Source organism: Myxocyprinus asiaticus, chromosome 4 (genome assembly GCF_019703515.2).
Source record: "Myxocyprinus asiaticus isolate MX2 ecotype Aquarium Trade chromosome 4, UBuf_Myxa_2, whole genome shotgun sequence".
NCBI classification, from domain to species: domain Eukaryota; kingdom Metazoa; phylum Chordata; class Actinopteri; order Cypriniformes; family Catostomidae; genus Myxocyprinus; species Myxocyprinus asiaticus.
This window is the reverse complement of record NC_059347.1, coordinates 43711104-43725328: the sequence shown is the minus strand read 5'-3', so window position 1 is coordinate 43725328 and position 14225 is coordinate 43711104. Positions and strand designations below refer to the sequence as shown.

The following is a 14225-nucleotide window of genomic DNA, read 5'->3' as shown; positions in this document are numbered from 1 at the left end:
ACCATCTCTATATATTACTGTCTCACACACTTATATACACATAGGCACATTTTGAGAATCTCAAATTCCTGATGAACAAAGTAAAACTATTCTTACTCACTAACTGATGCTATCACTAAAAACCCCTCATGCCTTTGAATCCACTGCTTTCCTGTTAAATTATTCACCAGTTGACCACATCATAATCCATTTCACTCAATTAGAATGCACTTTCCAGTTAGCTCATAAAGAGCAGTCTCGTACACATTCACATCTAAAAGCTCTCAGAAAGTTGTACTTCCCCTGTTGGCCATTTACTTCCTGAATATCCTGAAATATCTCAATAAAGCACGTCCACAATTTCAGTGTCACCAGGAGAAACATTTTCTACTTTTGTGCCAATATGCTTTCATATTTTTAGATTGATCAAGTAGATAATTAAACCATATCTTGTGATTTGCATGCAAAATATTTCTGGTTGTCTTTGTATGCTATTGTAATTGAAATGAAATTTGCTGATTGGCCTCATTCTCAATGTTGTGTTTGTATATTGTGATTGTGGTCATCGTTTTCAGTCATTAAATCATACATCCTCAAAGTGATTTCTGTGTTAGTTCTTTTATTGTGAATATCTTCTTCTTTTAGTCATTGTAGTATTTTCACTCATTGTTTGTGCATGCGTGTGTGTGATGTTATATATGTGCACACCATAAGTTTTGTTTGAATAAATTCATTGTAAATCTTTTGTGTTTTTGAATGTTGTTCGTGCATGCATTTCCACTGAAATATTATCTATTATCTAATATATTATCTGTAGCTGTAAATGTGTTCATCATCATTATGAAGCTGTGACCTTAGAAACATAGATATGAATTTTACCCACACACCATATGACTATTAACTTAAGACTGTGTATTTAAATACTGGCTTACACAACTGTGTATTCAGATGCAAACTGTTTTGTAGGTGAGAGTTAGTTCTGAGTTCAGCACATTGGCTTTTGTTTACATGCCACCCACTTCAATCTGCTTTATTGATGACTCAAAGTGAGATCACAAAGCCTTTGAGATTCAGAAAGGCGACCAAATTAAAAATGTTACTTAAAAGAGGTATGGCACAGCAAATATACCAAATGCACACACATTCATTTATAGGCAATCACATGGCCTGGGAAGTCATATACTCTGTTACTGACTCACAAACAGACATACATACACGTGAGGTGTGTAAATGGACCGAAGCTTATGCACAGTGGGGTGTCTGCAGTGTGACTGATGTGTTGGCAGATGTGAGCACAGAACAAGTGTATGGGAACCATTGTGACTCAGAGAGATCTTTAGACCACCATGGTTATCTCACACTCATCTGAGACTCACACACACACACACACACACACACACACACAATTCAGCTTTGCACTAGATCACCTCAATTGCTCTCTTATGATATATAGTCACTGAGGGCAAGCAAATGGGATTGCTTGATGATTGAAACAAACACATTTCAGTTCTGATCAGAAAGCCAGAGTGAAATGATTGCAAAATGTGACATTTTTACATTCAATTTCATGTAATCATGAATGTAATGTCACTGATCCTCAGGGAAATAAAGTAGTCACTCTCAAATCATAAGCACTGACAGCTATAGTGTGTGGTAAATGTTACTGCTACTTCTTTCATCCAAATGTTATTTTGAGAAGGGACACATTTTTCAGAGTAATTATCAGATTTTTCACTTTGAAGTCTATCAAGACAACATGAAAAGTAGTACATAGGCATAGTATCAGACCTGGTACTGATAGTGTGCACCCCTAATATCAGCCCATGTTCCCTTTAACCTCCCATTTAATGAGACAAAAGTGTGTTCCTAATCCTGCAAGTATTTTTAACACTTATAATTTGTAGCAAACTATTTTTTTGTGAAAGTTCTCATAATTGACTTTTGTTTTTCTGAATAAGCCATCATGTCATCAAGCCCACGAGTTGACACCACTTCTATATCAACCACTGTTGCTTATGATTTCTACATCTGAAAATATTTTTGCAGCAAATTAATTTGCATAAATGGCTTTGATTTGTTTAAGATGCAATCAAATGTGATCCTTAATGGTTCTGGTTTGTGTTTGAGAAAAAAAAAGAAAGAAAGAAAAAAGGCTGAACTGTGGCTAAAAACGTGTGGTCGTGCCAGTCCAGTTATGGACCACAGTCCACTGACTGGTGACCACTGAGTGATTTTGAACGTACTGATGAGTTTTGTACAGATAGCACTTTGATGCATAAGGCAATTTATCAAAATATATTGAAGGGCTGTATAACAATGATTAATGCAGTGGTTGGTAGTTGAGGAGCCCTGCTGTTGATCATGACTTTTGCTCCATAACTCTATAAGATCTATCTGTTTATGTCAATCTTATTATTTGGTAATTCAAGACTTGGTTGTGACCATTAATTTGTCTGCACAGCTCTACCAATTCTCTATAGATTTCATAGCTGGTTATCATAGCTGATATCTGTTCCACTTATTAAATTCCAGAATTCCATTTAAAACAGTTAAACAGTATCCATTAAAGGTGCACTCAGTAATTGTTTATGCTTGTCATTTTGGACTTATACTGACACCTAGTGGTGTGGATGCAGCATTATTCAAACACAATAGTTACTGATGCCATTGTAGAAATTCACAATTCACAGTCAGCCTTGATTCATTTAATCCATGAGAGAAAGTGTCCAATTACAGGGTGGTTACTGAGATTTAGCAAGTTGTATATGGTTGTTCATGTGATCATAACATGGCAGCCTCCATGAGGAGACAGACCCTCTCCATGTAGAACAAAACAGCTTTAATAAGGTTACTGATATTACTGGAGTGTTCATCTCACCTAAGTGTGCCTGATTTTATACTTATGTTTCAAAATTATGATTAATTTCATAAGGAGTACAACAGTTTTAATGAACACAAAATGTACTGAGTCCACCTTTAAAGTTGGGATTTTGTGGATGCTTGTACACATTCACAGCATAGACATTTGCACATTTGCCTTTCACACCACAATATTTTGAATCATATATTTTACAAGATGTGTGCTTATAAATGTTAAATTTGGCATCTAAACCACTTTCTTAAATATAATGACAAAGGCTAAAATGTGGGTAACAAGCCGCTGATTACCAAAATAAACTTACAAGGTAACTCCAAACATGTGTATATGAACAAATACTGAAATATGGACAAAGCTAATACTACCTCTATTCGTATGATGCTTCTGTTCTGAAGTGAAGTGATAAAACATGTTTAGAACCAATACATTTCTGAATAATTTCTGTTAGCTCATAAATTGGGACATCATCACTGTTAGGTGAGTTAGTGTGTGGGTGCCCATATGTATGCGGGTGTGTGTTTAGCTAATCTAAAATGAGCTGGATAGAATATCAGGAGTGGGATAGTGAGATCTGTAGGGAGATGTCTAAATTCAGCTTTGTTCCTTTGAAGCACCTGAGCAGATATTTAACCTGAACTCAACAGGACAGGCTTCCATAACCTCCTGCCTCTCAGTACATGTCCTGAATATATTTCTCCAGATTTGGAAGGGGCAGCAGCTAGCTACAATTAATCACAGCCATATTAGTTTAGATTAGGTTATTTTTAGGGATTCAATATTTGTGTTTTGTGTGAGATTAACTGACACTTGACACACAAAAGAATCATCAAGTCAGTGTTTTGCTAGTCTATAAGGATTGAATTCCATTCTTAATCTCTTTCCCACTGTGGAGGTCTTTGTTCTTGCAACCAAGGGAGGGATGGTTCAGTTAATCAGACTGACAGCCTCTCATAGAGTTTCATAACAAAGTTCGGGAGGAGCGTGTTCATTTAATCCGACCAATCACATCACCAGAGTAAGCAGCTAGAAACTACATTTCACACTTCAAACATTCTAGTCCTGGACCATGCCTCATGTAGGATCAAAAGACAAAACACACCAAATGATTTTCCTCGCTCTCTCATAAGAAGTGCTGGAAAATCCAAATCATTGAAATGATGAGAGAATTTTAATTTTTGGGTGAACCATTCCTTTAAGTGAATCAGCTCTTTCAGACAGTTTATTTAAATGAACCAGTTGTACAACAAAAAAATTCAGTGCATTTAGCCTTGGGAATTCCAGTTCATTTTAGTTAATTGGTTCGCTTGGATGGACTAGTTTAAATAAATAATTCACTAATTCACTTGAGTCCATGCACAGCCTTAAAGGGGCTTTTTCTTTTTTGATGTGAATTATTTATTTAATTACTGTTGTTTATCACTATATTTTGACTTAAACTTCGAGTTATATAAAATAGGGTGTTTTCCAGTTTTATTATTTTATATTTAGTGTAAATGTATATGTTCAATTCAATATTGTCACCCTAATGTGTTTAATTAAATGTAGAACTATAAGGTGATATTTAATGCAATCAGAACTGCAAAATATAAAAAAAATATCCAATATACAGATTCAATGTAGTTAGATACTTTTATTTAGTAACTTGTAGTGTAGCTAACAATTTTTAAGTGTAATTTGACTTTAGTTTAACTACTTTAAGTTATTTAAGTTATGAATAGCATGTAGATAATTATAAGTAAGCCAATTTTTAGGTTGATTTTCCTGGAAAGTGTAAATGTTGTGGCTCTGTGGTGCGCTTGAAACATTGCTCTGTTTGTTTGACACCTAATGGTGTTCAACCAATGGCTCGGGTCTGGGGTAGGACTATCTCTTTGTACGACCAATGCAAGATGGGGGGAGTGTTTGGGAAACTTACTTGAAAACAGTCATTACTTTTGCACTTCTGTCTGGTGATGCTAGCGGTACAAACAGTGCACACTTCTCCTTTAAGAAACACAGAGCAACACCCTGTGAAATCACTTGTAAGGGAATGAATGAACAGAATAAAAACAGACTGATGTTGCAGAGGATGACTATATGGATGAACAAGTAGATGGACAGATGATGGATAAAAACAGATGAGGATTAGGAGGTGTCATGAACCCCTGGCAGATATGAGGAGCAGTGAGTAGAGTGCAGCAGTAGTATCGAAGATGCTGGGCTCATGCAATGGGGGAGAGCGTGATGAAGAGAATTTAGCCACCGATAAATTAAGATTAATGTTTGCCTATGGGCCTGGGTCACTGAAGCATGAAGCAATCCACTGTACAGCACAAGATTGAGAGCAGCATGAACCAGATCTACTATGTAGTGTAGGGCAAGCTACTCAAAAAATGTAGCAAGCTAAGCTACTCAACAAAACATTTAGTTAAGCTAAGCTAAAAGCTACACTTCAGAGAAAGTAACGAGTTACACTACAAGCTACATGCCAAAAGTAGCTTGCTACATTTAAGCTACTGTTTATTTTTTTCAACCAGAGGCACAGAGCATAATGTCATAGACAAAGCATCTAAAATACTATTAATAATATCACATGATGTTTATCTAATCCATGGTACAGTACAGTACAGTAAAGTGCAATACAGTATACAGTATGGTACAATATGAAATGTACGTGCATGTAAAAAAAACATGTAAATTCATATTTATACATATTACTGATACAAACCATGTTCAAAATGAAAAATCACTATTTTTACATTTTATTTTTCATATTTATACTACTACCTCTACAAACCCATGCCCATTTGAAGATAATTTCCTTTTCACATTCTTGTATAAAAAACTTGTACATATTCTGTTCATCTTATCCTGTTATTCTTTGTCTAGCTGTTGTATTTCTGTATGTACTAGAAGCTTCTTATCAGAGGCCAAATTTCTTGTATGCGTGAGCCCATCTGGGCAATAACAATGTGATATCTGATGGTATCAGATGGTAATACCATGGTAATTTGAGATACAATTACCGTATTTGTGTACTGTTTTGTATTTACATGGCGCTTTAAAGCACTTCAAAGAAAACCATGGTACTACCATGGTAATTTTATATATGATTACCATATACATTTACAATTGAATTTACATGTTGCTTTAAGGTAATTAAAAGAATACAATGGTACTGCGATGGTACTTCACTATATGATTAACTTATTTGTATACCATTGTCTTAACATGGTGCCCCCAGGTAATGGTACATGTCCAAAAAACATGGTAATGCCATGATACTTTTTTAATGTGTTATCGTGTAGGCTACTAAATGCTTACTGTAGACAGATAATCATATTCTGACCACTTCACACTGATGGGCCATGTTTTCTGATTTTAATTAAAAATGGTTGCTAAAAGGTCAAAACAGACTTCAAATAAGTGCTAATGAGTTGCTAATAAGAAACAAATAAGTGGGCAGTGGACATTGATAAACAACTAGAAAAAACTGCATCTGTGAACCTGACAATAGCTCATTGATTCTTGAGAAAAGAGACAAAACAGGTTCCCTATCTGTCACTCACTCGACGTTGTGTCGATGTCGACTCTTGGGAGCCCCAAACACCTCTGCTTTTTGAAAAAAGGCCAATGGGAATTGGCGAGTGGAATTTGCATGCCACTCCCCTGGACATACGGGTATAAAAGGAGCTGGTATGCAACCACTCGTTCAGATTTTCTCTTCGGAACCGAGCGGTTGTGTTCAGCAAGCTGAATTACTCTACCGATCCATTCACCTCGAAAAGGTGTTGGATTTACAGCACATTACAGCAGCTTCTCCCCCTCTTGCACTGGTGAAGTGCAGAGAATGCCCCTGGGCGCTTCAGCAGCTAAAAGAGTATATTCTTCCTACTGAAAGAGTATATTTTCCCTTCTTAAAAGAGTGGCATTATCGGAAAGCGTCTTTTTAAAGACGCCTCTCCGTTTGTGTGTATTTCCTGGTTGCGGTCGTTACCCCTCCGCTTCCGATGTCCACGATCGCGGTCTTACTTGCTTGGGCGCTGCCATCGGGGAGACAGCGTTCGTGGATAGGTCATGTTCTCACTGCGAAAGCATGACCATGGCAACGTTGCAGTCACGGTTTTTCCTTCATTAGAGGGAGAGACCACCCCAGCGGCTCCCCGCCTCGGTCCTTCTACCTACGGGTTTTAGGCCACGTTGGTTAGCACTGGGGCCGATTTGGGGACACCAATGGGAGCCACTCCGCTGGGTAACTCCCCACGGACCTCCCATTCCCCAGTACTCTCGTTTGCCCCGCTGGGATGAGTCCGCCGGCTCGTCTCAGGGCCGGCTCGCAATCTCGTTTCGGCGCTCATGAAGTGGATGAGCTCTCGATTGCAGCATCGGAGAGCGGGCTGTCCAGTCTAACGCTGAGGACTCGACTGGGCTCCCACTTTCGGGTGTGGTCGCCCAGTCGCAGCCTGACGCGCAGCTGGCAGCCATGCTTGCCCGGGCGGCTGCGTGTGTCGGGCTGGAGTGGGATCCTCCACCACCCCTGAACCTTCGCAGCCTGATGATTGGTTCCTGGGCCCAGAGCGCCGCTCACGGCCGCGCCCCGGTCCCTTTCTTCCCGGAGGTGCATGAGGAGCTCACAAGGTCATGGCGGGCACCTTTCACTGCCTGGACCCGGTCTCTCACTACCCTCGATGGTGGGGCTGCCAGGGGGTACTCGGTGATTCTCCAGGTGGATAAGGCGGTTGCGGTGCACCTGTGCCCGCAAAACGCCGCCCACTGGCGGGGCCACCTGAGACCCCCGTCCAGCGCCTGTAGGGTCATGTCGTCTCTGGTGACTAAGGCCTGCGGTGCCGCTGGACAGGCCGCCTCCGCCCTGCACACCATGGCTCTACTGCAAGTGCACCAAGCCAAGGCGCTAAGAGAACTGCACGAGGGTAGTTCTGACCCGGGATTGATGCAGGAGCTGTGCTTGGCGACCGACCTCGCTCTCCGGGCGACGAAGGTCACGGCGCGGTCTCTCGGGAAGGTGATGTCCACCCTGGTGGTCCAGGAGCACCACCTATGGCTCAACCTGGTCAAGATGATTGAGGCTGACAAGGCACGGTTCCTTGACGCCCGCATTTCCCAGGTCAGCCTGTTTGGCGACACTGTCGAGGACTTCGCCCAGCAGTTCTCGGCGGTGAAGAAGCAGACGGAGGCTATACAGCACATCCTGCCCCAGCGCGGCTCAAGACCCTGCACCCCATCTGCTCATCGCCAAGGGCATCCTCCTGCAGCAACAGCTCTGCCGCGGCCCAGCCCCGGCGTGGAGCCCACCACCAGGTCGCAGAGGCAGCCCTTGCCCCGCTAAGGGAAGTGGGCGTCCGCATCCTCAATTATCTCAATGACTGGCTAATTCTAGCTCACTCACGGGATGTGTTGTGTGTGCACAGGGACCTGATGCTCACGCACCTCAGCCGACTGGGGCTTCGGGTCAACTGGGAAAAGAGCAAGCTCTCCCCGGTTCAGAGCATCTCTTTTCTTGGCTTGGAGTTGGACTCAGTCTCGATGACGGCGTGCCTCACAAACGAGCGTGCACAGTCGGTGCTGAACTGTCTGAAGGCATTCAGGCAGAAGACAGCGGTTCCACTGAAACTTTTTTTAAATCATTAGTTATCTAATAGTGGTGTTTATTAAAGGAGTTAAGTGATAAAATACATTCTATAATTATTTTTTTTTTCTGTTTTCACACTATTCTGAAATGAGTCAGCTATGATGAGTCAGACAAAATGGACAAAATTGAATATTTGTCCATCATATCCATGTGTTGTACACTGGATCCGTTTGTTTTTTTTCCTCAGTTAAAGCTGCCTCTATAACCTAAACTAAAATGCCAAAATTATTCCACAATTCTTAACAGAAATTATCACAATGGGAATGATGGAGTTGACAAGCTGTGATCGCAGAGACTTAAACGTTGTTTGTTTAAAATATTAAAAAATATATAAAACTTACCAGACCATGTGTTCTACTGTTGCATCCACCATGAGCAGGAAGTGGGAAAGGGGTACTCAGAGTTATAGCTGACCATGAAATTGTCTGATTTATTCAGGATAAAAGGTGGGACACAACTTTCTGGAAAATATAATTTAAAGTTTACTTTATGTATTGTTTGATATTATACAGATCCCTACCTTTCATTCGATATTTATATTTATGAATTTTTTGCATTTTTAAACACTTTGTTTGGCTGTTTAATGTGACCTTTTGCTGGGGACAGGTAAAGTTACATGTGCTTCCAAGTATAGTGCATGCATTTTTAAAAATTCTAATGAAATTATTTAAGAATTAGATTTACATTTTTTTCAGTATTTTTATTATTATGAATTTCTTGATTTTTAACATAAAGAGGACTTTTTATTATGAAGGACACGTTTTGTCCCTGATCTCAAGTATCAAGCTCTGTTTTAAAACCTTGTTAGCTGCCTAGTGAGGCAGCATTTTAAGGCATCATAGGTGTGCAATTGATGCAAAGGATGTTCCAAAAGATAGGCAACTTAATTATACTGCCTCCTAAGTTACCTTGTTTTGGTCGAATTCAGTATTGCATGGATCCTTCAAGGGCAATCTAATCTAATATCTCTTTAATTTCTCTAAGTTTAAATATAGTGATAAAAATGGATGCTGCTTAGCTCTCTTCCAGATGCTGCTGTTACTGACCGTAATTAAACACCTCTCCATGTAGATAACCTTTTCAGCAGGAAGACAAGGCCCAGTGATGAACCACACTATTTTCACTAGTCACTGCTGGCGATTTCCCTTTACAGACAGTTATGCAGCCAGTCAAGATGATCTCTTTGACACACCTGTAGAGGCTGGTGAGGATGGGGGTTTGGAGACCAGCTCTCTTAAAGGTATATTCCAGGTTAAATACAACAAGCTCTATCAAGATATAAAAGAGAGAGAGAGAGAGAGAGAGAGAGAGAGAGAGAGAGAGAGAGAGAAGTAAAATAAGGATTTCTGCACAGAGACTCAAACGAAAAAGTGATTTGGTGAATTGGTTCTGAAATGATTCATGTACATGAACCATACGAATGAACTGATTCACTAAAATTAATCAAACTTCAGAACGCACAAAGACAGTATTATATGCTTGCGTTTAATGTGTTTGACTCTTTCCATAGCTCAGGTAGCTGCATAGCTGCATGCAATCAAATTTTTTTGCTACTGTTGGCAAAAGTAGCTCCATTACTGTAAATGCGACACTATTTTTAAATGGCTTACTGTCACACAAAACACTACCAAAAAATGTAGTTAAGTTAGTAGCTTTGCTACTTTAGTTTCTCCCCAACATTGGAAAAATGATGTTCCTCAGAAAAAGAATAATATACAGGCATGAAAATACTTGAGGGTGTGTAAATGATGGTAGATGCTTTATTTTTGGGTAAACTATTGCTTAAATTGTGATTAACTATAATGTTGTCGTCTGCTAATTTTGTTATTGCTCTATTAGAAGGCCATAGAAGGCACCATTGTCACGAATGGTGTGTTTGAGGGTTTGAATCCTGACAGGTCTTTAATTCAGAAATTCTGGTACCCAGTCACAGAGTGAAGCGTTTAAACTAAGTGAAGATAGTTTGTTAAGGTCTGGGGAATGTGATGAGTACATGAACAGCATTCTGATATACAGTATGAGATTTTGTTGTCAAGGCGACAACGTACTGTGGATGGCAAATGCAGTGGCATCCTTCCTGGAGCAGTTGTGCCGGAGGGCATATATTTGGAGGTCCAAATTAAGTGTAATGTTTTCCTTAAAGAAGTAGTTCACACAAAAATGAAAATATATCATTAACTCACCCTCTTGGCATCCCAGATGTGTATGACTTTCTTTCTTCTGCAGAACACAAAACTAAGATTTTTAGAAGAATATTTCAAATCTGTAGGTCGTAACAATGCAAGCGAATGGTGACCAAAACTTTGAAGCTCCAAAAAACACAAAGGCAGCACAAAAGTAACCCAAACAAACTTTTTCACTGCACATCTTGCCATTGTCATCATGATTTCTAGCTTGATTACACTTCCTAGTGCTTGACACATGCGCAGATCGCTAGATGCCGCTAGGAAGTGTAATCAAGCTTGAAAACATAATTGCCGAATAGACTGCTGATGTCAAGATTTATAGTGAAAGTTATATTTTGATTTGTTCTCACCTAAAACTAAATAGATGGCTTCAAAAGACATGGATTATAACAATGAAGTCATGTGTATTACTTTTATGCTGCCTTTATTTTCTTTTTGGAGCTTTTAAGTTTTGGTCACCATTCACTTTCATTGTATAGACTTGCAGTGCTAAGATATTCTTCTACAGATCTTCATTTGTGTTCTGCAGAAGAAAGAGTGTCATGCACATCTGGGATGGCATGATGAGGGTGAGTAAACGATGAGAGAATTTCATTTTTGGGTGAACTATTCCTTCAATGCTTGCTATGCTAGTCTCCTAAAACACTATAATCACATAAATGTAGTGAGTACAATGGGGTAGTTATCAATGAAGCACAATATTTGGGGCTTTGGCACTGGGATATTGGAGGTTCATTAGATGTATGAGGGACATGACAGCCTAGCCAGGGACAATCGCTCCAGTTGTCTGTGTTTGTGGAGAGAAAGGGCTGTCATATTGTGTCTAAGATGTAAGTTATTCAAAAGTGAACTTGTATACAAGCAATATCACACGTGCAATCGTGCCAATATACCTGATATTTACAGCACTCTTGCCTGTGTGATATTGCTTAATAATTTCAAATTTTTTTCTTGCCCAGGATAGAGAAAAAGGATTAAATTGACATATACAGAGATGGACTTGAAAGGTCAATATCACAATCCTCTCATGGCTCCAACACATACACACAGAAGCAATTGTGTCACCTCCACAAGGTCATCAATAACAGTCACTTCAGTAACTGCCCGGCACCAAACTCTTTGTAGAGGAGATTAACTGCTCGCTCAATATCATCACATTACATGTAATCTCCAATTTTACTGTAACAGCAACAAGGTTGATACTGAACACAGAACCAGATCACCACACAAAAATGTAAGCATGTGTTTCACCCATTGCCTTATGCATCAATACTGAGACACTTTGAAGGATTATGTATGAAGCCATTTAAGCACAGTGAAGTGCTATTAATTCCGTTTTCTGTCATCTCCACCTCTCAAACTCACACACCCTAGATGTGCAATCATTTCATGGTTGCTTTAGAAGATGAAAATGAAAACACCATTGATAGGCTGAACCAATCCTCCCACTGCTACAGATTAGTTCATTAGTCCACACCAGGCAGAGATCGAAAATGGCTACTGAAAGAAAGGTGGATTTTTCAAATGACAGGCATTATATTAATGGCCTGTCTACTGTATTATAAGTGCTCTGGAATTCAGAACACACACATTACATATGTGGAGCTGCAAGGTGCCCTTCATATGTGTGGGTGCAGTGATTACAGAACTGCAGTTCCAGTAGTCGCATTGCATACAATGCATTACTGTAGAAACCACTCAGCTCTATATTCTAGTCACTTCTCTTTGCTACTGTCAAGATATAAAGTATTATCTCCCAGTGACTGGATTTATCCTATTAACACTATCATACTCTAACATATGTGGTGTTCATATAGCTCTTGCTTGAAATAATGTGATACCAGCAATATTATGATGTCTTTTTTCCTCAGATAACAGTGTTCCGGATGGGATCAGAGGGACACCAGGATATTGATTTGGCCATTCTAACAGCTCTCCTGAAAGGTAATGTGTGTTCATTTATGGATAATCAGATGTATCTATTGACTTCCAAAGCGTGTTGATTTAAATAATAGGACTTATTGTCAGTTGTAAAAGAATGATGAATGCGCTTCTTAACATCTTAAAGGTGCTGTTAGCCGGCTTAATGCCATCTTTTGGAAACAAGTTGAAAGGCCCACTATCTTGCTGTGGATAAAAGAGATGTCCTCATGCATTGCAATTGACAAAATAACATGAAAGTGTTTGGAGCCCCCTTTTTTCATTTATTGAACGTAATGATGTTTGTAATGTAGCCAAGTTGGCTCAAAGTATATTTAAAAGTGCATTATTGTGTCCCATATGTATATGGGTGATATCACATTTTCATTTATATTGAGTCATTTAGCTGACACTTCTCCAATGCGACTTAAAAATGAGGAACATAACAAGCAATTTTTCATACAACAGTCAACAATATCTGCATTATCGCACTGCCAAGTTCTCACAGTGGCTGGAGTAGTAAAGATGCTAGTGCAGAAGATAGAGAATACTAAGAAAAGGATTTGTTTTTCTTTGTAATTTATTAAATAGTAAGTACATTTAGTGTGGATTAGTTAAATTGTAATTTGCACTCCCTTTGTATTTATTTTGGCTTATGTATTTATTTATTTAATTTTGTTTGGTTTTATTGTAAGTTAAGTGTTAGTCTTTTTTTTGGGGGGGGGGGGGGGGTCTGTTTACAGACAGTTTAAAAGTACTTTATATTGTAGTTGAAGAAACATAGAAAATGTACTACTGGAAAAACCCAATAAACCCAACAGTTTATTCAAAAGGTGCTGTTAGCAATTTTAGCACACAAAATGTCCCTGTTATCTGACAGATATCACTGAAATAAGTGTCTTGAGAATCTACGCCTGTGTTTGTGATAGTCCTTGGCTCTGTAAATAGGAAAAAGTATCAGGGAAGTGGCTTGATTTTTATAATCCATTAAAACACTTAGCAATCAGAAATGCTTTCTACTTAGCAATCATTTTGAGTGTTTGGGTTTGCTGATACTGGGTTTGTCGACATTTCTTTGGAGGGTGGAGTTTGGGGGTTTTAGTGAAAGTTAGTATGGTGACGGATACCTTTTCCAAGTCATTCACAGTAATGTCCTCAAACAGGTTCTGTCAGTCAACTCCTATAATACACAATAAAACAATGATTGCTCTCCACTCTCCTGAAATCCATTATACAGGTGCATCTCAATACATTAGAATGTCGTGGAAAAGTTCATTTATTTCTGTAATTCAACTCAAATTGTGAAACTCGTGTATTAAATAAATTCAGTGCACACAGACTGAAGTAGTTTAAGTCTTTGGTTCTTTTAATTGTGATGATTTTGGCTCACATTTAACAAAAACCCACCAATTCACTATCACAAAAAATTAGAATACATCATAAGACCAATAAAAAACATTTTTAGTGAATTGTTGGCCTTCTGGAAAGTATGTTCATTTACTGTATATGTACTCAATACTTGGTAGGGGCTCCTTTTGCTTTAATTACTGCCTCAATTCGGCGTAGCATGGAGGTGATCAGTTTGTGGCACTGCTGAGGTGGTATGGAAGCCCAGGTTTCTTTGATAGTGGCC

General features: G+C 39.1%; 1 protein-coding gene across 2 annotated transcripts in view; it reads left to right on the top strand.

The window, feature by feature from the left end:
- The window catches only part of LOC127433615 (transient receptor potential cation channel subfamily M member 3-like), a 217087-nt gene that overhangs the window by 160376 nt on the left and 42486 nt on the right, over positions 1-14225 (top strand). For both annotated transcript variants that reach the window (XM_051685663.1, XM_051685668.1), the window contains exon 9: positions 12544-12616. In XM_051685663.1, coding sequence (XP_051541623.1) covers positions 12544-12616 — 73 coding nt within the window. The remainder of the gene's footprint in view (positions 1-12543; positions 12617-14225) is intronic.